Consider the following 27,348-nt stretch of genomic DNA (forward strand, 5'->3'; position numbering starts at 1 on the left):
GCGTCTCCCTGTTTCTTTTCTTTCACTGTTTTGATTGTGCACGTCGTGTTAAATCACGCCCTTCAGGTTCATATTTGTACTTTGAGTTTCTACTCGAACATTTTTACATGCTTTAATATTCAAAAAGCACCTCATACCGTCACTTTGGATGTACTACTCGGAGTGTGTTTTCTGATGTAGGCAGCCCACAGAGCCGACTGGGTTGTGTTATTTAACAGTTTGTGTGTTGGTCGGCACTCCAGATTCCCAAATGTACCCAAACATCTCACGGTCTGCCCCCTTTTGAACACTCTACCTCAGCGTCCAGTCTTTTCAGGTGTTTTTACATCAACTTTGAAATGAGCTATACATTCTCATGTCCTCATTAGTACAGTATAATTACAACATGATTCATCTCACTGTCCTCATTGTGTCCACTTTCTCCCGGCTCCTTGCTAATGGATGCTTACGTGCACGGAGCAAATCACCACTTCTAATTTAACCCCCTCCATTTGCATGTTGTTCGCAAGCGTCCTATTAATTACAAACCTGGTAAAGGATTTAACGTTTTTCTGATAAGGCACCGGCATGAACGCTTCATACATTCAAACACAGATTAATGTAATTGCCATCATCAATTATAATGTATTGCTTAACAAAGCTGTCAGATAAATTGCGATTTTTTTTTTTCCCTCTTTTTTGTTGATTGTTTATGAAGCTTTTCCATAATTATAGTTGGTAAAAAAAAGAAGCTGTAAAATTGATTGTTTCCTCTGTCATTGTGACACGTGAGGAAAATCAAGTCAAATATTTATTTCAAGGAGAATGAAGATGTTTTTTTGTTGCCTGCGTGGAAGCTTAATTCTATTGCCACAACATTTCGTAAGAAATAGCTCTCTCTCTCTCTCTCTCTCTCTCTCTCTCTCTCTCTCTCTCTCTCTCTCTCTCTCTCTCTCTCTCTCTCTCTCTCTCTCTCTCTCCCCCGCTGCCTCCAGTCCTTCTTTCTTTGTTCGACACTCATTTCTCGCTCTTCCTCCCAGTGGACTTCATCGCAGTGGCTGTCCAGTCCCTGATGTACCATTTAACTGTTACAACACAATGTTCAGACACACACAGCTCACTCTTAAACACTGCAATCCCACACACACACACACACACACACACACACACACACACACTGGAGGCCTGTGGACTCGCAGAGAAGCCGCCAGTGAATCAATGTGTGTACTGTACCTCCCACCCCAACTATTTTCTCACCTATTGTGCTTTGAAGTTTTCTTCCTCTCTCTTATTCATCATCATCCTCCTCCTGCAGGACGAGAGGAAGGTAGCGAGCGGTAAAGTGGGTCACCTCTCTCCGATGGTTGTGGAAAGACGAAGACTCGCTCTGTGGTGTGAGGCTGTTTGCCGCCCGAGGCCCCAGCATGACAGCAAAGGCATCTGATGGACTGAAAGGGGCAAGCGAGTGCTAGAGAACCTGCCTTGGCGTAAACCAGGGGTTCTCAAACTGTGGGGCGCGACCCTCTAGTGGGGCGCGGAGGTATTACAGGTGGGGCGCAGGGGGGAGATGCAGATTTTAAAAAATTGATCCCACAGTGGGGGGATTATTCTCTGCATGTCACCATCCTTAGTAATGAAGGAGCTTTGTGCTGCTGTGAAGCTCTGGGGCTTCAGTGCCTTGCTCAAGGGCACTTCAACATGAAACTATGGGGAGAAAACAGGGATCCAACCGGTTTCCTCGGTCATCTTTTTTGCCAAATATGAGTTATTTTTTGCACATATATAACTTTATTTGCATTGTTTTAACAAAGTGAGTGCACATGTTATTAGTTCTTGTCAGATGGAGCAATCTGGTTTACTTGAAAGGGATTTACATTTTCTTTAATCTATTCATTAAAAAAGCACGGATGGAGGAGTCTCAACAAGTTGGACCATTTTGTTCCCATGTTGTTGGGGCGGTTGGAACATTTTGCTTCCTCCAAAGTGGAGACAGAAACAGTTAGAGAACCACTGGCGTAAACGCACAGTTCCCTTGAGAAGGAAGCAGAAAAAATGATGATGCAACATCCCAGGCTGTTCTGGTTTGGTCTGTTGTTATTTTTACAAGGACATTAACATAAAGATTACATTGCATTAACAATACAATAAAACAAACTGTTGGTGAAACGATGCAGGGCCGACAGTCTGTCTCCGTTGTGTCCCAAATGGGATCGACAAATAATAACATTCGTCAACTTTCCCTGACGCAAAAGACTTTTCCAAAGCCTGAGTTACGAGATAACTTCTCTACCAGATATGATCTGTTGCTAACAATCGGGCTCTGCTGTGCCTCTTTAAATCATTTTAAACAACTGCCACAGTTGAGAAGAGATGGTCTTTTTCAACAAAGTGTGTTTTGATGCATTGGGGTTAATTGCCTTTTCCTGTTCTGTGGTTTACTGCCAACACAATATCTGCAATTCTTTCCGACAGTATTTTACCTTTGTGACTATGTGCGGTCCAACAACGACGCCCTCATCCTAGCTTCTACGTGGGACTGTTGTCGGGTTAGAGCACGGGTTTAAGATTAGGATTATTTTATTGATTTAACCTTTATTTAACCAGGTCGTTGAGGTACAATAAGCTCTTTTCCAATCGATGCCTGGCCAAGACAGCAGCATAGAAAGGTTTCAACAGTCACAAGACGCACAGAAAACCACATAACACAGGTATAATCCATTAAAAGATAAGACAACAGGGCTAACGCTCCGGATTCACACCAAAACAAGAACAAATGTGGGATGAAGCCGCTCCAATTTCTCTCACACGAGTCGTCAAAGTTTCAGGGTTGATGAGCTCCTTTAACTTTAGAGTTTTTTACAGTGCATTCCATGTAACAGGTGCAGCGAACTTAAATTAAATGTAGTTTTCTCGTCGAGAAAACATATTCACGAGTATATTTTGCTGTCTCTGTCGCCCTCTCTTCTCACCAGGAAACTACTACGGGACCCCGAAGCCCCCCGCGGAGCCCAGCCCCGTGCAGCCGGACCTGGTGGACCAGGTTCTGTTCGATGAGGAATTTGACACGGAGGTCCAGCGGAAACGCACCACGTCTGTGAGTAAGATGGACAGAAAGGACAGCGCCGCGCCGGAGGAGGAAGAGGAAGACGAGAGGCCTCCCATGGTCAACGGCGTGGCTGGTGAGAGTCGCTTTCGTCTTCTTCTCTCGCTGCTTCTTGCAGCTCGTTATTATGCAGCTGTGCTTCCTGCCGCTTTTTTACTCCTGCCAAAAATAAACCCCCAGCAGTTTTTTTTTGTGTTTGCTCGAAACATTTCAGGCGTTCATTATGTTATTCTCATAATGCAAAACAACAGGACCATTTTTTTTCTTCTCCTCCTTATCATTCTTTTCTCCAAAACAAACATTGCCGGGATTAGCTGTTCTGTATGCGACGTCAGCACTAAATCACAGCGCCGCGAAGTCAACAAGCAGTCAAAGTCTGGCTGAGATCAATGGATGCAATCCGTCGGTTCGAGGGATAGACTCTGTTCTCGTTTGGGTGTCCTCGCATGGCTCATGGCACAAGCAAAATCTGAACAGGAACATGTTTCAGCTAATGGTGAATGAATGAATTAATCATCGTAAAAAAAAAAGCAGTTCGGAAGCCTCTGACTGCTGTAGTATTTTGGTGATAGGCAGAACTATGGGCCAACATGTGACTTAATAATAATATCCATCCATATGAAATAGCTTTCTCTCATAATAAACCACTCATTCACTCATCTTAAACCAGTCAAGTGAACATAGCAGCATCATCTTCTGGCCTTCTGCTTCCCCAGCTGGAGCCGGCTCCTTAAGCTGTCCTCTGTTATCGCTTCGGCGTCGGGCCTCTGACCGGTCTGAACGGCACCCTGGCCCGGCGCTGCATGGCAGCGACGCACCAGATTGTTAGCCAAGTGAGCCGCTGTGCACGATCACAGACCCAGTGAGCAGCCAAACATCATGTCAAGATAATCGCATCACAATTAGCAAAGTGTATTAGACTGATGGAGGTAGATTTGTGTCTTTTTTTACCCCAGCATATTTCTTGCTTGTAAGTAAATTATCTCCAAATCTTTGCTCTCAATTCCAAAAATACGCTCTCAAAAAAAGAATTTGCCCTTTAAAAAAAAAGATAAACGCTCTCAAAAAAAGCGCTCTTAAAAAAAACGCTCTTAAAAAAAATAAAATAATAATTGCATCACAATTAGCAAAGTGTATTATACTTATGGAGGTAGATTTCCAAAAGTATGCTCTAAAATTTTTTTTTACCCTCTCCAAAAAAAATTGCTCTCTCAAAAAAAAGATAAACGCTCTAAAAAAAAATAAAAAAACACTCAAAAAAAAACCGCTCCTACCACGTCCATAAGTCTGATACACTTTGCTAATTCCAGTGAAGATTGCAAAATGTGTTTTATCAATGCGATAAAAATAATAACATTCAGGCCAATTTTCATGTTAGCGCTATCAGCGCTATCAGTGCTATCAGCGCTAACACGTGGTGCATGCAGCACATTTACTGTGTGTGATCTCAAGGAAATACCAGCTCCCTTCCAATGACCCCAAACTCATCTGGAACATGAACTTGTATCGTGGAAACCGCTTTCAGTGATCACAAAACCATTCATAACAACGTCTATATTACTTAAGTAGTCCACGTTTTCATTTGGGGGTCTTCTCATACGCAAAAAAAAGCATGGAAGAAAAGAAAAACTCCCATGATCCTTTGCTTCGCCGCAGCCCGTCTGCTTCTGACCACCTGAGGCTGATCCTGCATGCGCATTAGAAATCATGACGAGACGTCAACTCTGGGTTTATGACGAGCTTAACGAGGGACGGTCCCGGCTGCTCGTGATGAAGACGGGCGCGCGAGGGAAAAGCACCTGCGGTCGGAGTCGCCCGTCAAAACAGCTGAAGCAGCGTTTAAAACAGCTGTTTGTCTTCTCAAGCAGCCGATTCAAATGCAGAACATCATAAAGTTGTCCGTCTCATCACTTTATGTGGTACATTTTCAAATTAGATGGTAATCTGCATGAAAATAAAAGAGAGGGATTGCTTATCGGGATCCATTTGACCCCAGACAGACGTGATCGCCATGAGACATTGTGACTGTATCGTGTGAACCACATCCAGCAGGAGGGAGGAGGAAGCTACTTCACAATGTGAGACATTGTAAAGATCAGTGAGCATGCAATCGCTCATCCGACGTTCAGAAGCAAAAGAGAGAAACGTTGTCAGAGACACATCATCTCTGTGGCCTTGGGCAGTAATGATGGCAGCGTGGAGCCCAGTCGAGAAGAAAACACTCATTGTGGAACGATGTCACTCTCGATTCTGTCGTTTTCGCGACTCGTCTAATCTCAAATGCACTTTTGTGGGTGTATTGAATTGTTGAAGGGGCTGAGGATGTCTTATGAAAGAGGAAGAAGAAGAAGACATCAACACCGAGGTAGTTAAATAACGGCCGTGCGTTATTGTTAAAGACAATCTTTCTTTTGTGTCCTGTCGTCAGTTTCGTGACGATAATGCGACGTGCACCCTTATCTGCAACGCAGATAATTTATCTCTCCGAGGATTGAAAGCTAGCTGCAACAGCCCGGAGCAAGCGTCTCTATGTAATCAATTAGTCTGACTTTACAAGTGCAGAAACCACTCTGTGGTTCCATGCTGGAGAAAAAAAAAAAAAAAGAGGCCCCCAATTTCAACACAAAAAAAAAGCTCTTGGCTTCTTAAAGTCAACAGCTGTCACTTCCCAATCCCCGCCTTTCAATTAACCCACAGCCCGACATACTGAGCATTCAAAGCCGTGATGAATGAGGTCGCACAACAGCCAGATGAAAACCTGCAGATAAGAGCCTCACACAGAGAGGAACACACACACACACACACATCAAGATTAGGGAAATACACTCACACACACGCACATGCACGCACATGCACGCACATGCAGCCGCCTGTGTGATGCTAATAGAGTTGTGATGTGGCACTCGCGGCCGTGCTGAAGCATTGGTCAGCTCTTGCCCTTGCCTGGGAGGCAGTTCCCAGCACATCTCCGCTGACATGCAAATCCTATGGCAATTGCTGCGTTGTTTCCTTTCCTCTCTGTGCGTCCTCTCTCGTTCTGTCTCTCCCTCTCTCTCCCTCCACACCATTGCTCTCTCTCTCTCTCTCGTGGATGCAACCGTCCCACCCCAGTGGATCAACCCGAGCGGCGACAGCAGCAGCAGCAGCAGCAGCAGCAGCAGCAGCAACAGCAACGCAGGAGCGATGCGAGGAGCCCAGAGGAGCTCCAATGGCGCCGCGTTCTCGCGTCCCGTCTCTTCTTTCTCCTTCTACCATCTCCCGTACCTTTACTGCCAACCCATTCCTCTCTCTGTCTCCATGCCCGCATCCCTCTCCCCGTGCCGGCCCGCAGAGCACAAGGACAAGGCGGAGTGGAGGAAGACGGTGCCCAGCTACAACCAGTCGGCCGCGGCCGCGGCGGCGGCGGCGATGGACCCGCGCGTCTGGAACACGCCGGACGAGAATCAGGAGTCCTTGCCGAAAAAATGGGAAATGGCCTACACGGAAACCGGAATGGTTTATTTCATCGAGTGAGTAGCCTTTCTCCTGCTACTCGCTTGCATTGCTTTGGTCCTATTGCTCTCCTACCACATCAGTATTGTGTGAATCTTGCTCCCTGCATGCATTGCTCCTTTGCCACCACGGCGAGCCAAATGCATTGAGAGTCGTCGCTGCTCCCTCATCCGGCGCTCCGCTCTGTATCAAACCAGGTGTCGGACTTGGAAGCTGCCTGCAGGCAGTTGTGTTATTCTCCATCATGTTGTTTGTTTTTTTCTTCTTTCATTTCCCCGTGAGTTTGATGTTGGGTTTGTTGGCTGATACTAAAAGTACAGCAGGCCCGCTTTGTTTACCTGGCGCGCTCGCGTGGCGAGCAGTCAGCTGTGAGCCGCTGTCAGAGCCAGGGGCCGCCGCTCGCCGCTATATATCAATAGATCATCCTGCCATGAAAACAACAGGCCAAATTAAACTCGCTCCCCTTGACCTGCTCTCCCAGTTCTGCTCTTTACGATCTCTTCCACTGCTCTCACTGGTTTCTTTTTGTGCTTTATACATATCCCATCATGTCTTCCTTCATTACTTTGCCCCATTAGCTCTATTTTCTCTCTTCCTTTTACCTCTAAGGGTTTTCTAATCCAGGCTTTGTTAACATGTTAAGAAGTATTTTTCTTTAATAAGCCATTTGATCCAGCAAGATAAGAAGTGGAGCTTTTAGCTCTGTTTGTTTGTGAAAGCTTGTGAAATGGCTCCTGGTACAGTGGCTCCTGAGAGTTGCCGGTGCTGCAGTGATTGCTTGATTGTCTCAGTATTTTTACATTTTGGTGAAACGATTTTGAGCCTAACGCCTAAATCTTGTCTTTCTACTTCAGTCACAACAGCAAGACCACGACCTGGCTGGACCCCCGCCTCGCCAAGAAGGCAAAGCCTCCCGAGAAATGCGAGGAAGGAGGTGAGACGACATCTGCGGGATGGTCCGTACGGCCCTTATAGCCCTCCGTCCTCCCTCCCCGTACACACTTACACTTCATCCCAACTCCCCCGCTGCTCAGAGCAGTGTCTGCTCTCTGAAGAGGAGCGCCGGCTAACAGACGCCGATTGAACAGCTGAGCGGGCCTGGTCACAGTGCCGATGACACAGAGCAAACCCTCCAGTCTCCATCCTCCCCCACCCCCCTCCCGCCTCCTTCTCCTCCTAATGGCTTCTGGGACACATGCGGGGAGCTCATCAGTGCAGCATCTCTCAAAAGGCAATTTCCTGGGTCCCCTCTTGCGTTAAGATCTCCTCTGAGCTGCGTGTGTTTGTCACACAGCAGCAGAGACTCAAGATGTTGCACACATACACACCGCTGGATGGAAAAGGCTATTATGTTCCAGGGAGGCTATATAACAATTCAGCATTTACTCCCCAATGTGTATGAAGCCCTGAACACACAGTTGCCATAAAGAAAGCCGTCCTCCAGGTGGAGGCAGGCATGCTGGGAAGCTGCCAGTCGAAGCTCCGCGTCTCATTGCGTGCGTCCGATTGTCCATGTGTCGACTCGGCAGTGTTAGAAAGTGATTTTCATCTGTCCTCTGCCACCAGAGCTGCCCTACGGCTGGGAGAAGATCGAGGACCCGCAGTATGGCATCTACTACGTAGAGTGAGTAAACTCCTTCCAGTGCATGAAGGGACTGTGAATTGTGCCGGATGGGGATATTATGCCCTGCTGCTCGCTCATATTCAGTGTCTCTGTCAAAGTTCAACTCAGTGCTTCAACCTATTGTGTACCTGTGCGGGTCCTCTGGAGCTGTGTCTGCATGCTTGAGTTCATAAACTAAGCTTCACTGTACATAGGACGCGAATGCAATCACAGTGAGCGGTTCGCGGAAACTGTTTTGAAGCCTTGAGTTTTTGTCATTTCGCCCGTTGACATCTTTGCTTTTGGTCTTTGTCGTTGTGTTTTTCTGCAGTCAGACTCAGAAGTGGCACAAGAGGGCGGCTGGACTACATCACAATGCTGAATAAGACATTGTTTGGCTACTAAAATGTCCCAATATATACTTTCATGAACTGAAAATGCACTGTAAAAACTGTCGAAGTTCTCGGTCTAAAACACAACAAACTCTCAAACCGGACCCGACGTGTTAGCAACATGCTAAAAATCAATGTAGGTTTTTAAAGAAGTTCCAGCGTCTCTTCTGCAACTTAAAGCCGTGCAGCTGAACTCCAAACATAGACAAAGTATTATGCGCCGATCCTAAGGGACCTGTGGAACATGTGTGGCATATGCTATTGTCTGTTTGGTTGTTTCCCACAGTCCTGCAGAACGCAATTATGTCAGAGCACATAACACTGGTGGTGTACAGCTCTGTGTGTGTGTGTGTGTGTGCCTGTGTGTGTGTGTGTGTGTGTGTGTGTGTGTGTGTGTGTGAACAGACAATGAAGCTTTCGGGTCCATGAGAGGGAAACAAGAGGGAGATTCTTTTCAGATCGTGAGTGTAAATAAGAGCACAATGTTCCATTTTAGTTGCATCACTGTGGTCAAAGAGGAGAGACCTGCAAGGGAGGGGGAGGGGGGGTATCAGCGTGCATGTTTATGCAAGAGGGTCATTGAGAGGCTGCCGCTCCCGTCTGTCTCTTCGTCTGATGCGGATGAATGACCAAATCCGACGATGTGACACAAAGTCTCATTATTTTTGCATCTCGACAAACAAAACGCGAGGTGCGGCAACTGAGGAGGGAGGTGAGGGGGGGGGGGGGGGTGAGGAAAGTTAGCCAGAGAGGAAATGAAAGCGAGGGAAACGTGTATCTCTCTCTCTCTCCAGACGTAACGGGGAGGGTATCTCTGTGCATGAGTCATACGCAGCAAGAACACATTTTGTTGAATACACACACACACACACACACACATCAGTGTCTCAGCATGTGGCTGATTCGCTGTGCAGCATCAGTGCATGTTTGCCTTCCCAAGGTGCCGTCAATGAGCGGGATTTACAACTGTTTCGGCTCATTATGCAGATGAGCTACCTCTCAGCATTACCATCCGACCGTGGAGGGACCTTTCATCCAGGTAGCAGGAAAGGTTTCAGCACACAGGTGTGTGTGTGTGTGTGTGTGTCTGTGTGTGTGGTTTAAAAAAAAACAAACATTAAATGTTTTCAGATTGCGTTTGGTGTAAATCCCCCCGAAGTATAACTGCTGATCCTGAGTCAGCAAAGCTGTTAATTTTCGAGAAAGAAAAAAAAGGCCGTCTCTGTACGCTATGAAAAAGGGGCACATTGTCGCTTACATCCATCTACAGTTCATTTAATCCTTTGATCCTGGGATTACAATGCATTGAGCAGATGCTGATCCCACCGTGGCAAAGTGGACTATCGCAGCAGTGATTGCCGCTGATCCCTCTCGATCCAATTTTGAGTCTTTTAAATTCACCGAGAATGTCAATTCATCCTTTCTATATTTTTGGAGGTTTAGAGTTTATTCTCAATCGTCTCAGTGTGTGTGTTACCTTTTCTGGCTTTCCAGGATTTCGGATTTGTGGTTTTTTTACGTACCGTTTTTTTTAGAAAAGCCTGTTTACTTGGATGAAATGCCGACTCGGCACTTAAGAGTCAAAACCACAGGTTTGCATGACGGGCAAAGAGCGGCTGTGCTCCGTGACGCCAACATGAACAGGATGGAAAGCGCATCCGAAGCTCGATCGCACACCTCGTGTTGCAGTTGTGTGTCGTTCTCCGTCTCATGTTGTGGTTTTCTCTCTCGTGCAGCCACATCAACCAGAAGACCCAGTTTGAGAATCCGGTCCAGGAAGCGAAGAGGAAGTTGAGCGTCGACGCCACCGCCGGAGCTCTGCTGCCGCCGGCGGCCACGCCCTCAGGTAACTTACGCCCGCTGCAGCAGAAAGATGCGCTTCTGTTTCTTTTACTGCATTTTGCAAGTCAGGGAAGATGTGCAATGCAGTCGGATCATTCTGACCTTTTCACTGCTGATTATTTCTGTTCCCGAATGGTCTGTAAACAAGTGGCAATGGGGAGAGAGAGTATGAATTGAACGCTGGGCATGATACATCTTTGCAGTTTCGGATGAACTCATGGACATTGTGGATTCCTACAGATCTTTAGTCAGTTCTGCAACGGTCACGTTCATTGTCATGCGTTTAGATGGAGGGACAGGAAGCTCTAAACTCAAACTGGTCCTCAGGGAAATACACAGGAATTTAGATAATTTACTCTAAATTGCATCCGGAAATATAAGAGCAAGCAAGAGAGAGAGAGAGAGAGAGCACAAAGTAACTCATGAAGAGTGCTTGGTTTAAATAATCCTTGAAGATGACTTTAAATTATATCATTATTATTCCCCAGAAATGAGTTTTGCAGCGTTGGCTGGAGCAATGGCAATGTTGGTTGTCGGTTGGTCGGTCATTGCTCAACTTCCTTCAACAGAGTTAAATATCTCAGCAATGGATGGATTGACATGAAACTGTGTACAGGTGTTCAAGGATGAATGCTTCTGACTCAGGTAGATTAGTAGAAATGTACATCAATGCCTTTTACCTTTCACAACAGGACACATGATGGTTTACAAATAAATAAATAACATAACTTGTGGCAGTGAGTGTGTAGTTGACGGTCATATTGATAAGAAGTTTCAACCCGTTTTGCTTAGTGCTTCGTTGGTGTTGAAAAAACAACAACGAATACAACAAGGTATTAGATCAGTTGTCCAAATGCTGGAGCAGTTTTATGATCTTCTCCGTGCTGAGAGGTTCGTCTGAAAAGATGTTCCAACAGTTGACACGCTGCCGATAAACAGCCCGTAGCCTCTGAAGCGGCAATATTCAATTTGAATAATGGAGCGGCGCTTCACTCGGTAGCAGAATTCATTTTGACAAGTAGGTTGTGAAAGAGGGGGAGCCTCGCCGGTCTCTTTTGAAAATGCTTTTGTCCCAGTCGCTCATCGCGGTTCAAAGATCTCTCAAGAACAAAGAGGGGAAGGAAGAGGAGAGAGATGGAGAAGGGAGAAAGAGGTGACTGTGGTTGAAAGAGAATAATGATCGTTACAACACCAGAGGTCCCACATCATCACGATACTTAAGTCCCGGTACGATATTATCACGATATATTGCGATTCATTGCCTTTTTTTAACCACAAATTGTCCTCAAAGGAAAACTTTGTCAACAAAAAAATCATTGATTTTACTATTCTAGGACCAAATACATTTAGAATTGATTATTGTATTAATACAATATTGTCACGGTACTTAAGTCTCGATACGATATTATCGCGATATTGCGATTTATTCCATTTTTTTCTACCGCAGATTGTCCCCAAAGGAAAACTTTGTCAACATAATAATAATTGATTTTACTATTCTCGGACCAAAAACATTTAGAATTAATTAAATAAAAGATCGATACATTATCGCCACGCAAAATATCGCGATACTATGCTGTATCGATTTTTTTCCCCACACCTTTAATGATCATAAATTGCATTTTCTACTGCGTATCTTAATGTCCATCTTTAACCACCTGTAGTGAATGCTGCTGCTTGACTGTTGTAATCACTCAAGTAAAAAAAAAAGAAAGAAGCGAAGCGAAGCGGAGGCCCCGTGTTGTTGTAACATGAGTCAGAATTGTGATGCTCTCCTGTGCGTGCAAACACAAAGCACGGCCACATTAGTATTCAAACTAGCCTCTGTATTGCAGACACCCTTTGGACAGAACTGTCTGCCTCACTCTGTTGCACGCAGAGACTCCGCCTCCCACAGCCCAGAGATCTCTGCCGTCCGCGGATGATATTTCCACCGCCTCCAGCTTCAGCCGCCTCCCCTCTGTGCGCCCATTCTGCACCTTCACCCTCGTTAATGAGAATTAATGGCCAGTGGTCTTGTGTGTGTGTGTGTGTGTGTGTGTGTGTGTGAGTGTGTGGCGCACGTACGTGAGGTGGCATCTAAACGCTGTTTTGACAAGGCTGGCTCGCCCTGACCTCCCAGACAATGCCGCGGAGCACAGGAGCGAAGAGCAGCGCTATTCTCAGCCGTAATTACAGCGCTGACAATCCTGTATGACATTTCATATAATCACTTCACCCCCCCCATGAGATTTCAGACTGTCCCTTCGTGGGCCACGGCTTAATCAAGAGCATGCAAACATGACTTTGGCGTACAGCTGCCTACCGAAACCCACACCCCGCTCTCCCTCTTTACTCCTCTCGGTTTCTTCCCTGGTGAACCTCGAGGAAACAGCACTGACAGTCAGTTGAGATTGTGCGCTAGCGTTGAAGGCCTGGGCAGTCTGAATCATCGTCAAACCCATGCATTACACCCACCTCGCACCTTTCTCACGGCGCGAGGAGTTTCACGTTACCCTTTGCACAAGACACATTTTCATATATGGTCTTGAAAATATCTCCGACACAGCTGTCAGGCACTTTTTATTTATATTTTTTGTAGTATTCAGAGCGCTCACGCTCATCTGCCAATTGCAATGCAATTATGCAAATCGCGATCCCATGACACATTGAGAGGAAGGAAGGAAGGGAGGGAGGGGCGGGGGGGCTTCTTTCTGTACCCTCCCTAATGAGATTGATGTTGCACTATCTATCAGTGTGGGAACTGCCAGAGAAGAAGCCCAGCGTGCAGGGACACGGCACATAACTCACAATCTCATAGGCTCACGCCACGGGGAAGGACGAGCTAGGATTTAGTTAGAATGCGCCCCTTTCTGTCAAGGCTAACTGTCTCTTTGCTCTTATCTGGCTTTTATTATCTCTCTCTTTCACACACACACACACACATACGTACACACACTTATAATTCCTATCCTCGCTTCTTAAAAAGTGTCCCTATTTACTCATCCTGTAGGCGCCACAAAGGAAATTTGCAATGACAAGTTTACCTGGAAAAAATGTCAGGCGCGTTTCAGGATTAATTCATCACCGCGGTGAAAAGAAACGGTTGTTTGCGGCGAGACTGGGGCAAAATCTAGACGTTTCGCAATAGCCGAATGTTTGTTGCCTTCGCAAACAGAGCAGCAGAGTTGTGTGTGTGTGTGATTTGCTCTTGGTGTGTTTCTGTGATTACTAGCGAGTGAGTGACGTGCTGTCAGACACGTTGTCACCGTGCGAATGTTGTGAGCGCAGACACACGGCAATTTGCGAGAAGCTTTTTCAGTTTCTCGTCATGTCTCAAGCTCATTTTCACGGCCACATGAATGCTCACACAACATACAGACGCGCTGCTCTTTTCCCATCAAACTAATGCCACCGTGACGTCGTTTCATATGAAAGCTGAGTGTTATATCTCCCTATTTATCGTGAGGCTATAACTGCGTAATGTGTTCAAATGGAAGCCATTTAGAATATTGCGATTACAGTCATTCGGGGCATTACTGATATTTTTCTCCTTTTTCCCCTTGTCAATTACCTCTTGTCAATCACTCTCCAGCAGAGGAGCCTGGCAGGGTCGCGCGGGTCTTCACGCGAGATCCATCCCAGCTGCAGGGCTCCATCCTGCAGGCTGCACTCAGAAAAAGCCCCCAGGGCTTCGGGTTCACCATTATCGGAGGAGACCGACCCGACGAATTCCTTCAGGTCAAAAACGTCCTTCCCGATGGGCCTGCAGCGCATGACAACAAGATCGCCTCAGGTAGGCTTCCACCTGACGGACTTGTGTTCATTAGTGCTCTCCGCTATCTTCACTGCAATCATTTAGAATTGATGAAATAAAAGATCCATACTCGGCTTCTGAGTATCGATACAATATTGTCCCGATACTTAAGTCTCGATACGATATTATCGGGATATTGCGATATATTGCGATTTATTACCTTTTTTTCAACCACAAATTGTCCCCAAAGGAAAACTTTGCCAACAAAAAATAATTGATTTTACTATTTTAGACCAAAAACATTTAGAATTAATTAAATAAAAGATCAATACATTATCGCCACGCAAAGTATCGCGATACTATGCTGTATGGATTTTTTTTTCCACCCCTAACGAGCATAAATTGCATTTCTTCTGCGTATCCTCACTGCAATCCTATCTTCCTGCAATGCAAAGTCAGTACACACACATTAAGAGAAAGAAAACACCAAACTTGCACTCTTTACCCTTGAATGTCACATTGCTTTATCAAGCTAAAGTTTCTAGTTCAGCAGCTCTAAAAATAGGAAACTTCCGTCAATATGGCACATGTTCAGTCCATGGTTATCAACCATATTTTAATATGCAGCCCTATCTAAGAGATTTAATGACGCCGCCTGCTTATCTGCATGATGTTCTAATGCAGTAATCTGCAACACTGACATGCATGCTACATGTGGCTTTGCTGATGGGGGTTTCTATAATCCCACTAGTGCTACGTTAGCTCAGCAAATTCCCTTTTTTTTCATTGTGTACATGTATATAAATACTATCGCGCGGCGGTTGAAGTCATTTTAAATACTGTCAGCGATGCGCCTCGGGGTTCGCATTACACTCGTATTGATTGCATTGAAAGCTCTGACAGCCACACCACGGCTGCTGAAATCAACATGAACGTAGAACAGTGAGAGAGATCATTTTGCGAAGGAAGATAATGGATTTTAACCACACAAATAACAAAAAAACCATGCAATTCATTTCATTGGGTAATAACAGGAAGCGCTGAACTGTAACTTTATGTTCCATTCTTCTGGATTCAAGACTTTCTGATTACATTCCTGTAGCGTTATGGGTATAATTGCAAAGTTGTTGACACTATGTTTTACCTACAGTACTGTCATCACTTTGTGGATGGTTAGTTATTAGATAAGTCATTGGAGATATGTGTAGTGGGTTCTGAACAGGCGAGGCACTACATCGAGATGTGGAGCTCATTTTCAGAGTGAATCCTGAGCCGCGTTATTGATTGTGTAGGTGAGCTGAATCCTTCACTGGGCTTTCAGCCAGTTAGCCAGTCAGCATTTCAGATGCCCATCCAGGCCTATATCTCAGCCATGTCAGGGATGCTAGGCCCCGACTAGCATGCAGATGAAAGATGGGAGAAGAGAAGGGCATGTGAGGGATCTCTCTCTCTCACTCTTAACATCTTTGCGTGTTGTAACGAGTTGTAAGAGCAGAGAGAGACACATTTACAGCTTCTACTTGAGCAATTCAGCTTGTCAAGTATCATTTCATGCGTTGTGATAACGTGCCATTGATGTTAGAGTCCTTTCTTTTGTTGTATTAAATGTGCCTTTTGCGTGTTGATCACAGGTGACGTGATCGTGGACATCAACGGGGACTGCGTGCTGGGGAAGACTCACGCCGACGTGGTGCAGATGTTCCAGTCCATCCCCATCAACCAGTATGTGGACATGGTCCTTTGCCGGGGCTACCCCTTGCCGGAGGACTCCAGCAGCAGCGAGGACGCCTCAGGAGGCCTCTCCACCTCCAAGGACACTTCCCCTTCCCCCTCAACCTCCACGCCGCAGGATCCCCACCATACTGTTCCCGACGGTGGAACCCTGCCCAGGCAGACTGCTGCAGTACCGCCCATGACCAACGGTGGACGCCACCACCACCACCACCACCTTCACCAACACCTTCCTTACATCCCCAACCAAGAGGGCCCCGACCCCACGCTGTTGCAGCCGGAGCTGGTGAGCGTGCCCTTGGTGAAAGGCCCGGGGGGCTTCGGCTTCGCCATCGCCGACTGCCCCCTGGGCCAGAAGGTGAAGATGATCCTGGACGCCCAGTGGTGCCGCGGCCTGCTGAAGGGCGACGTCATCAAGGAGATCAACAGACAGAACGTCCAGACGCTGAGCCACTCCCAGGTGGTGGACATCCTCAAAGACCTCCCCGTCGGCAGCGAGGTCAACGTGCTGGTGCTCAGAGGAGGTGAGTACACAGAAATGAGCTGCCGCTGGTGGTGGTGGTGGTGGTGGTGGTAGTGTACGTACACTGCAGTCGAAAAAAGGTAAGCCTGCAGCATCGAACTAATCCCGAGAAGTATGTCGCAGCTGGCTGGGGGGGTTACGGTGCCGACGCTGTGACATCTCTTTTGTTAAATCGCCGAGGTCTGTATTAATCTACTCGGGTTACCGTTCAGACAACAAACAGGTGTTAGCGCCCAGAGATAGTCTCGAGCTTTAATGCCGTGCTTCCGAAATCATTTTTAATCCCCACACAGCTTTGCGTCGCCTACAGTACCTTCTTCTCTTGCTTTTCCCTTTTTTTTTCCCAAAAAGAAAGCGATGAGCTAAACAAGAAGCGGTGAGAAGCCCACCACCCGCTTGAATTCAAAATGGATTCACCACATTGACAAAGGTCGACTTAGTCGAGGCAAGAGTCAGTGTAACATGTTTTAATTCATAAATAACAAAATGGACTGGGGTTTTTTTTTCTGGAGGTATTTTTTGAGGACACACAGATTCCTCCGATGTTAAATAAAGCAATTTCATGCTCCGGTCCACACCGACGCTGCATCATCCGCCGTGCATCTTCCCAAGCAGGAAGGGAAGTCATGCTTAGTCACATGTTGTGCTGGGAAGGTGAAGAGGTGGCAGCTTCAGTGATTCACTTGCTGCTCAGAGAGAAAAGAGAGAAGGAAGGAAGGGAGGGGAAGACGGAGCATGATGGGTAATCATTGCCCTTCTTCTTCTAACTTCAGGCTCTCTCTGATATGATGGGCTTCTTCCTTCTTTGCCTTTGCTGCAGTGCAGTAGCCTAGATTCAAGAGTGTTGCACCCACATATCAGATGTACTCAGCTGGGCTCTGTTCTGAGCTCCAGGGGCTTGTCCTCTGTGTGTGTGTGTATGTAAGCGTGTTTTACCTCGCTTGTGGGGACATCAATCTGATCGCACATCCGCCTCCCTTTCGGGGACAAAATGGCGGTCCCCAAAAAAGTATAGCATGAACATTTTAAGGAGAGGACTTGGTTTAGGTTAGAGTTAGGTTTAGACTGGTATCAGCTGCGGTTAGAGATATCATTAGAGTTACATCGATACTGGTATTGATTCTGCTTAAATACTACAAATGCAGTCGCAGCTAAACAATTAGCCAAGCGCTAATTAGCTTTCATTCATTAGCCAGTTCTTCTTATCAAACTCTATACGGCCGCTAACGTTACCTGCTAGCGGCCGTGTAGAGGTGGACGCTTGCCAAACAGTCAAGAAAGTGCATTAATTTTCTGCATATACGCCAAATGTTGAGATATATTGCTGGCCTCTTTTATTTATGAGGGTTATGTCGCATTTGTGACAGATAGTTCTCAACATCTACTGCAGTAAAATGTAGCCACACTCTCACGCTTTGCTGTGTGTGCATGTGTGTGAGTGTTGTTATATATACATCTATGTGTATAAAGGGGTATTTTGTGCGTCACTGCTTCAAAAAGGGCATCTTTCCAGGACTAAAAGGAGCCCGCTGCAGGGCTTCCCTCAAGTCACCCGTAAACCAGGATTAGGTGACGCTGCGCTCGCAGCCAGAGGGCTAGAACTCCCTTCTGATGACGGCAGCAGAAGGAAATTAAACCGGAAATGATTTGGCGCTGATCCCCCCACCGTTCTGGATTTAAATCTGGAAATGAGACACGGGAGTCTTGCCCGTGTGACATGCGCTGCACTCAGTGACTACAGAGATGCTCATTTGTTGCACGTCTCCTTACGGTTGTCATCAGAGTTCATTCATCTGCTGCCACCCAAGCTGCTTAAATACAGATCTATCCAAGATAGTCAAAGTGCAGACTGGATCATCACTCTTTTTGTTTCATCATACAGTATCAACACTGATATGGTCACTTTCAATGGGAAAAATGCACAATCTAAATGTTCCCTTGAATTAGAAAACTAAATTTTCCGCCTAAAAATGGACTAACATTACTCGAAGTAACAATAAATAGTAGATAGATAGATAGATAGATAGATAGATAGATATGTACTTTATTAGTCCCCAAGGGGAAATTTGTTGTCATAATAGCAGCGCCACATACTTTACAGACACCAAATGTAATAAACTAAGCACACAAAATACATTTTATATATGGAATAATGGAACAATGGAATACAAATAACTGCAGTGTATTAAGAAAATTAAATGTAAACAGAGTGTGCAAAATATGTAAAATATATACCCAATAGAATATACTTGCTAACATTATTAATAATCCAATAACTAAATGTTTCAATAATAAATAAAGTGTGACTGATTTGTACAATTACACTTCGTGTCCGACTAATGACGAGCTGCCTTTAGTGCCTTTTGCACAGTTAATATTTAAAAAAGGAATTAAAAAACTACTTTAATAATACATGTGTTCAAATCTATTTAGTGAAACAGTTCATACAATTCCCGTTGGTGACATTTAAAAGCTGTGAGCTGCAGACGGTGAGCGTGTTCGGTGTTCTGCTCGTGGAGCAAACAGCTGGCAGGTTTTAACCCTGAGCGCCTGTTTCCCATGGCCGAGGGTCACCTCTGTGTCTCCCAACCTTTGGAGTATACTGCCCCCTACTGGCTGAATTACACCAGGACTTGCCGACAGAGAGTTAAAAAAGAAACGGTTAGAAAACATCTGAGCGTTTAAATAAGCAGAATATATGTAGGGGATGTACTGTGAAGCTCTCCAGCAGGTCAATAGAGTGAAGCAGTATAGAAAGTTTAAAGGTTGAAGCGAGTTTGGATTTGTATTGTTGTTGTTTGCTTGATGAATAATAACCTCCACGTCTCTGCTTACAGGTCAGACGTCTCCTGTGAAGTCACTAAAACCAGTAAGTTGAAGCATTTATTTGTAATTTATTGGTGTCTCCCATTTTGTAGGAGGAAACGCAACGAAATGCGCTGATGATGATAAAACTGCAGATGAATTATTCAGGAGAAAAAAAGGGTTTTAACTCCGTTACCCACAAGCGCCACTTAGTGTGTGTGTGTGTGTGTGTGTGTGTGTGTGTGTGTGTGTGTGTGTGTGTGTGCGTGGAAGCTGTTGTTAGCTACATTATTCAGAGAGCCCACATTAGCCAGACTGTTATTTCTGGAGCTGCGTGTGGGTAAATATGCCGGCTGCTGGCAAACAGCAACTTAACATCCCTCTGAGTACGAGTGTTGAAGATGATACGTCGTGTTCGACAGCTCGCTCCTGTGCTGCCGCCGCACGCCGCAACACACTCACACACACACGGGTGTACTGTTGAAGACACAATCACAATGTCTAAATAACATATATACACAAATATACACGTTCCTGCTTCAACTACATCATACTATGGGTAAAACTTTATTATAACATCATTAATAAATGGTGATTGTTTTTTTTATATTAATGTTAATGTCAATTATTCAATGCTATAATGCTATGCTATCATTAGTTTGTGTTATGTCATAGCTAAATTCAATATCAATAACATTCAGATTACATTAGTAAAGTCTTTATTAATTGTAATGTTGCGCACACAACATTTTAAGTACAATTTAAGTACAATTATTAACCATTAACAGTGAGTGTTACAAATATTTGGTCGGTCTTTTTATGTTTGTGTTCTTCAAACGATTTTTTTAAAGGTTTACAAGTAATTTTGTAATCATTAATACACATTTAAGAAAGTCCCCAAAAATGTGTGTAAAACAAAAAACTAACAACAATTATATAAGATAAGAGATAAGATCAAATAGTCCCTTATTAGTCCCTCAGTGGGGAAATTACGGGATTACAGCAGCGCTTATTAAAGTAATATAAATAAATAAACAGTGCAATAGTAATAAAAACACAAATTGAAAAATGAAACGGTAAGAAACTAAAATATGAAATATACAAATGGAATAAAATAAATAATAAAAAATGTGGATAAAGTTTATTAATAATTATTAAATAATACATAAGAAACATTGCATTATTATTGAAACTATCAGTTTGCATTCATGAATGATGCTTCTGTGTGAATAAATAAGTATTATAATAAGTACGGATGCCTTTGCAGTGTCACATTCATAGTTTATCTATCTTCCTCTGCATCACGACGCCGCTGCTCTCGTCTCTGTGTTGCAGTGCACGGCCCCGATGTCCCAGGGATTATCTCAGCCTTCTCAACAGTCTCTCCATCCCGGCCCCCAGCTGATGTCCCCTGCTGGCTCGCAGCCGCACCTGCAGCCGCATCCGCAGCCGCATCCGCAGCCGCATCCGCAGCCGCATCCGCAGCGGCAGGACGTAATGAACAGCGCCGAGGCCCCCGGTCAGGCCGAGCTGGCTCCCAACCCGCTCCCTTTCCCGGCCGGCGCGCTGCGCTCGTCGTCCCCCAAACCGGACGCGTCGGAGCTCTACATCAAGTCCAAGGCCTTGCTCGACAGCAAGCGTAAGTGAAAACGCCGTGAAACGCACGCGCGGGTTCGAGTCCCCGTTCCAACGTGATCTTGGATGCGCGTGTGCAGATGACACCGGGGACGGCCATGGCCTTGTTATATGTCCGTCTGTGATTAATTGATGAACTGCAACTTGGTTGTTGGAGGAGGCACACGCGACCGTGAGGCTTGATTGTCGTCTTGATTGTGTCTCTCCTCTGCAGCTCCGAACACCAAGGACCTGGACGTGTTCATCAAGAGAAACCAGGAGTCAGGATTCGGCTTCAGGGTCCTCGGAGGCGAGGGGCCGGATCAGCCGGTAGGTTTCCAGCCGTTTACGAGCAGGCGCGTCCACCTTGAAGCTGCATCCAGTTAAAGAGCCGGACGCACTGCTACTGCTGGAGGACAGTGGTTCTCAAACTGTGGGGCGCGACCCTCTAGTGGGGCGCGGAGGTATTGCAGGTGGGGCGCAGGGGAGATGTGTTTTTGGATGAATTCTTTATTAATCCCACAGTGGGGGGATTATTCTCTGCATTTTATCCATCATCCTTAGTAATGAAGGAGCTTTGTGCTGCTGTGAAGCTCTGGGGCTTCAGTGCCTTGCTCAAGGACACTTCAACATGAAACTATGGGGAGAAAACAGGGATCCAACCGGCTTCCTTGCTCATCTTTTTTTGCCAAATATGAGTTATTTTTTGCACATGTATAACTTTATTTGCATTGTTTTAACAAAGTGATTGCACATGTTATTAGTTCTTGTCAGATGGAGCAATCTGGTTCACTTGAAAGGGATTTACATTTTCTTTAATCTATTTATTAAAAAAGCACGGATGGAGGAGTCTCAACAAGTTGCACCATTTTGTTCCCATGTTGTTGGGGCGGTGGGGCCCGAACATTTTGGACGAGAAAGAAAAAGTTGGAGAACCACTGCTGTAGAACGATATAGGAACATGTATTGTCCAAAACTTAAACGTTTCAACGGATCCTTTAACTATAACTGTCAATCCTCGGCTCCTGGCGTCAAGCTGTTTCTCTCGTACCCTCCGCAGGTGTACATCGGTGCCATCGTGCCGCTCGGCGCCGCCGAGAAGGACGGACGCCTGCGGGCGGGGGATGAGCTCCTCTGCATCGACGGCGTGCCGGTCAAGGGCAAATCGCACAAACAGGTGCTGGAGCTCATGACCAACGCCGCCCGCAACGGCCAAGTGATGCTCACCGTGCGCAGGAAGCTGACACACGCAGGTGGGTCCTGTCGGGGATATTCAGCTCTACGTTTCTCTGAGAGCTTTCTTTCAGCACGACTTGTTGTTTTTTTTTAATTTCGTTTTTTAGATCAGTCCGCTGGAGGAGGTCCTCTGAGCAAAAGCTTTGATCTGGCATCGTTCTTTCGCTAATCCTTTTAAATTTGTTCCGGGTGACTTACTTGAAAGTGGAAGTGAAGTTCAATCAATATTTACTTTTTACTGTAGGATGTTATTCTCTGCAGACTTTTCCCTCAAAAGAAAAAGAAAGTTCTGAAAGAGGAAGCTGTATTTCCTTCAAATCGCAGGGAAGTGAACGGCAAATTTTCAGCCACCTAAAAAAAAAAACAGCAAAAGTGTCTTTGCTCCGTGGAGGCTGATCGGAGCCATGAGCAAGGCAGCGATGATTAGATCAGCTGGTGGAGCTCATTTACATCTCAAAAGATGAAAAAATAGAATATGCTGCATTCAGGCTTGTTTACCACCACAAATAAACCCCTCCATGAATAGCACCAGCACTTTTTTTTATTTATTTTTTTTAAATTACTTTGAATCTGATGAATCGCAACAACAGCTTTGATCACGTTGTAGAAATTAAGCATCAATCATGTAAAGGTTTATGCCTTCAAAGGCAGGGCTTTAGAAAAGAGATTCCCTGATGCCGGATGACAAAACAGAGACGCGGCAAAAACAAACACACAACGAGGCGAGATGGAGGTAGATCAGCACGTCTTATGAATAACACATTGTGAAGGGCTTTCATCTCGAGTGTCGGGCCGACGGTTGTGTTTCACGTGTGCAATAAACACAGCAAAAGGGTCTATCTTCAATAAAGCCGCCGTGCTTTGGGTTATTTTTGGGGAGGGGATCTGAAAAATGACAAATTGGGAACATTTTGACGACTAATTGTTCACGGATTGAGGCGTACGGCCACCTTAAAATCAACATTTTTGTTTCCCTTTTTGGCGATTTCGACACATTGTAATGTAAATTACAGTAGCGGAGGAAGAATTTAGATCAATAACACGTAGAATTAAATTATTAAATAATAATTATTGATGCATGTTCATCACTGTAATGGTGTAGCTGGTAAATGTGGAGTTCATTTAAAGTATATACCGTTTTATTCATGTATTTCACTGCTTTTGTGTACCTAAACCTTTGGCAAACCAATTTCCATCACCAAAACAGTCGAATCACATAAATAAAGTTCTGTTTTCATGGGTGATATAAAGAATTTCCAAAAATTGAGATTCCGTTTTTCAGCTTCAGGGTCATATTTCGTCTTTACCCTTTTGCCTCATGACAATGTTGCCTCATTACATAGATAGCTGAGATTGTTCTGCAATTTATGATGTAAAACATGGGTATGTATCTTACATGAAAGTGCCTTAAACGGTGAATTTAAGGAATTATGTCGACTAAAAATCACCCCTCGTGCTCAGAGAGTTATATTGTAGACTGTAAACTTTTTTTTTTTATCAATTATCTGAATTTTTCTGAGTAACCAGACGCTTAAAATTGAAAATAATTTAAGATCAGACACTGTTTGCGCAGTAGAAAGTAGCATGACATGGAAATACTTGACTAAAGTACAAATAGGTACATATAGTGAATTAACTTAGTTATATTCCACTCATGGTCCTTTGCCGTCTCCTGATGGATGGACGCTCATTTCACGTCATCATTTGCAATTATTTAAGAAGCGTCCTCTCATGTTTCTGCGCTCGTTTGTCAGACGGCGGCGGCGGCGGCGAGGAGGAGAAGGAGGAGGAGGAGGAGAGCGCTCCGCAGCCCCAGCAGGTGGCGGCGTCGGCTCTGGTCAACAGCTCTTCCAAGGCGCCGCGCGGCGTCGAGCCTCCGAACGCCGTCCAGCCCGCCGCGCCCTCTCGGCCCGAGTGCTTCGACGTCACCCTGCAGCGCAGAGACAACGAGGGCTTCGGCTTCGTCATCCTGACGTCGAAGAACAAGCCCCCACCTGGAGGTCAGAAACCCGTCAGATTATAAGAAAAAACTGTGTTTCTATCAAATGGATGAAAAGCACGAGGTAATTAAAGGGAGTTAGGGTAAAAAAAAAAAATCATGAAAAGATATATGGCTCATTTGATTAATTATACAAAGGTAATTATTTTTTTGTATAATGAGTTTTTTTGAAAGGTTATGTTTGAATAATGGAGAATGGGAAATTCTCTTATGTGCTAATTTGCCTACATTACCAGACATGTGAACACTGAATAAAGCAAGGTCCAAAGCTCTTGTTTCAAATTGTGACAGAGGGAATTTTGGATTTATCACTCAATAAATCCAAAAAAAAAAGAATAATCTCACCATGTTTATAGGAAAACAACGTTTTATATCTACCAGGCCATGAATTATATAAAGAAACTCCTTTAAAACCTTCAGAATATAGTTGTTTTTTTGAAGTAGGGACTCAAAATGTGAGTTCATCTTTTGGTTTATGACCTTCAAATCAAATGACATTCCCAACTCTTTACATTTTAGTATTGATGAGCTTCCCAGTGACTCAGAAAGACCGAGCAATGCGTTGTGATTTCAAATATCTTGCTTTGTGTTTCCTCGAATCAGTGCCGCTCAATCATAACGAAGTTGTGATTTCTCTTTCCCTGTTTCAGTCATACCTCACAAGATCGGCCGTATCATCGAGGGCAGCCCGACGGACCGCGTAGGTCAGATGAAGGTCGGCGACCGCATCTCCGCTGTCAACGGCCTGTCCATCATGGAGCTGTCGCACAACGATATTGTGCAGCTCATCAAAGACGCCGGAAACTGCGTCACCCTCACTGTCGTGCCCGAAGACGGTAGCTTTTTGGAACATTTCGAGTATTTAACGAGTCAAAAGAAGGGTTTTTTTGGGGGGAAATTGCTTCCAATAGCGAATCACAAGATATTAAATGTCTTGTGTTGTGTGTGTGTGTGTGTATACACAGACAGCGCTCCTCCATCCGGGACAAACTCAGCCAAACAGAGCCCTTCGGCACAACACAGAGCCGTGGGCCAGCAGCCTCCCAGCTATCCAGACAGGTACACACACACACACACACACACACACAAGCATTGACACAAAGCTCACCTTCATCTCTCAAACACTCATCCCACTGGAGAACCACTTGAACCATGAATCCTCCCCACATCCTTTCGCAGCCGGCTCTGGTTTGTGCGACCATTTGGCCCACCAGCATCTCCTGCGGGTCTCACTTGCCCTGTTCTCCAGAAAGACAGAAAATACCCCCGCCTGAGGTTGGATGGCGAAGCAAAGAAAAAGAGACCACGACGAGAGCCAGCGAGTCCATGTGGGCCCCATAAGGTTTAAATTTGGGCTGCAGATAAGGGTCTCGAGCGGGTTTGTCCGCGGTCTCCACGGTGGCCTCGCCTGTGTTTGCCGATATGGGTTGCAAGTTGGATTATTCTCCATATAATACATAGTAGGGTGATGGGGTTTTAGTGGTGATTGAAGTCTTGGAAATGTCAAAGATTAGCAACAAAATTGATTTGATTGCATCAGTGTTTTTCAAGCAATGTCAAATAACTTCGTGCCCAAAAAAATGCCTCATTGACTTCCATGGAAACCACATTTTTTATTAACCGCACTGTCATTGCAGTATAAAACCAATGCATTCTGGGATGGCGGCGTTGCTAATGCAATCAAATCAATTTTGGTCTTTTTGTACTCTAACCACCACCAAAACCCCGTCACCCTACTATGGATTACATGGAGAATAATCCGACTTGAAACCCATATGAGGCCACCGTGGAGACTGCAGACAAACCCACTTGGGACGCTTACCTGCAGCTTAAAAACCACCGAAACATTCCTCGGGTCAACCCAGGCTAGATATGTGAGCCCGAGGCCGCCCGTCAGCTCGGCTGGAGTGATAGTTTGTGAACTCTTCTTCCACGGCGAGAGCCGCTAAGGAGGCGGAGACTCTTTTTAGATTAGTGTGTCAGCGCAGCCACGTTCCCACAAAGACTTTGTAATGAGCTCCGCGAAGCAGTAAAGTGCGCTCTCGTTATCTTCCCGTACAAGCAACAACAACTCTTTGAAGGATTTAGGTCTGCGTCGTGTAGTGAAACTAACAGTAAGAGGCTCACGGCGCCGTAATGAAGGCGTGGCAGTGTGTGTGTGTGTGTGTGTGTGTTATTCCAACTACGAACACGACGCACACACAAGCTGGTGGAAGATTAAACTGCTGAAATCGTACCCTGTAATTATATTTCCTTATTTGAATGTTTCACACATTTCCACTTTCTATGTATGTGCTGAAATCTTCATCTCATGAGATATTATTACACCATATAACCCAAACCCATAAAACACCACTAAATATACTTCATATCCACAGTACTTTGGCCACAATTATGATGTGTGTGTGGTCTTTTTCCGGGTAGAAATGGTGATACTGAGGTGAGGAACTCTTTCCCGCCAAGAGAGATGGGAACACTCATCATGCCGGCGTCGAAGCAGGTAAGAACATAGCCGGATGTGTTGAATGTTTCTCAATTTTACATCTTAATCAATTCTTAATTGGAAAAAACTAGAAAATCAACCAGTGACTTTCTAGGTTTGACTCCAGCGTGCGTCCTTTGTGTCATTATGTCTGTCAGTAAACATCTCGACGGCTCATATTCTTGTCTGTGAACTACAGGGCGGCTTTGTGGTGGAGCTGGACCGCAGCCAGCGGGGCTTCGGCTTCAGTCTCAGAGGAGGGAAAGAGTACAACATGGGCCTGTTCATCCTGCGACTGGCTGAGGACGGGCCTGCTCTGAAAGATGGCAGGATACATGTGAGATGTTTTCTTTTTTTAACTCGCATGTCCTCTGAGGTTTTACACTGCGTTCGCTCTCCAGACAAAGACGAATGCATCCAAAGTTCACTCCGGTTATTATTTTTGTCTCATTTCTGTCTGCGGGATTATCATGTGCTACGTTTTGGAGCTACAGTGCCCCTAAATTGGGTATTTTGGAGGATGTAGACAGGAAGTTAATGTTGCAACGTGGGGGTTAGTTAGCTGTCAGCTAGCTTGTGTGCTCTTCTTAGCTACTAGCAGTTCTTTTTTGCGATGTACTTATTGATGTTCAGACAATTAAAACTGGATTACTTCGACAGTGGGAAAACTCAGCTGAGTCGTGGATTACATCTGTTTATTCTCTGATTTCTATGAGGCTAAATGAACGTTTATTTGCGATACAACTCGGATAAAACCATTAATCGTAAGTGCTAAGCGAGCCAGACTAGCAAGCCGAACGACAATAACTAA

At 45.2% G+C, this 27,348-nt stretch overlaps 1 protein-coding gene across 6 annotated transcripts in view; it reads left to right on the plus strand.

The window, feature by feature from the left end:
* The window catches only part of magi3a (membrane associated guanylate kinase, WW and PDZ domain containing 3a), a 112,535-nt gene that overhangs the window by 80,569 nt on the left and 4,618 nt on the right, over positions 1–27,348 (plus strand). For 4 of the 6 annotated variants that reach the window (XM_068598590.1, XM_068598592.1, XM_068598594.1 and 1 more), the window contains 16 exons: positions 2,952–3,158; positions 6,414–6,591; positions 7,429–7,508; positions 8,141–8,198; positions 10,306–10,415; positions 13,986–14,186; positions 15,779–16,402; positions 19,239–19,270; positions 20,542–20,845; positions 21,056–21,150; positions 21,881–22,073; positions 23,811–24,056; positions 24,706–24,891; positions 25,021–25,114; positions 26,480–26,555; positions 26,737–26,874. In XM_068598590.1, coding sequence (XP_068454691.1) covers positions 2,952–3,158; positions 6,414–6,591; positions 7,429–7,508; positions 8,141–8,198; positions 10,306–10,415; positions 13,986–14,186; positions 15,779–16,402; positions 19,239–19,270; positions 20,542–20,845; positions 21,056–21,150; positions 21,881–22,073; positions 23,811–24,056; positions 24,706–24,891; positions 25,021–25,114; positions 26,480–26,555; positions 26,737–26,874 — 2,822 coding nt within the window. The remainder of the gene's footprint in view (positions 1–2,951; positions 3,159–6,413; positions 6,592–7,428; positions 7,509–8,140; positions 8,199–10,305; positions 10,416–13,985; positions 14,187–15,778; positions 16,403–19,238; positions 19,271–20,541; positions 20,846–21,055; positions 21,151–21,880; positions 22,074–23,810; positions 24,057–24,705; positions 24,892–25,020; positions 25,115–26,479; positions 26,556–26,736; positions 26,875–27,348) is intronic. The other 2 variants (XM_068598591.1, XM_068598593.1) reach the window with 1 other exon arrangement.

Source organism: Clinocottus analis, unplaced genomic scaffold (assembly GCF_023055335.1).
Source record: "Clinocottus analis isolate CAN_PGR_092001 unplaced genomic scaffold, fCliAna1.0.p SCAF_4, whole genome shotgun sequence".
NCBI classification, from domain to species: Eukaryota; Metazoa; Chordata; class Actinopteri; order Perciformes; family Cottidae; genus Clinocottus; species Clinocottus analis.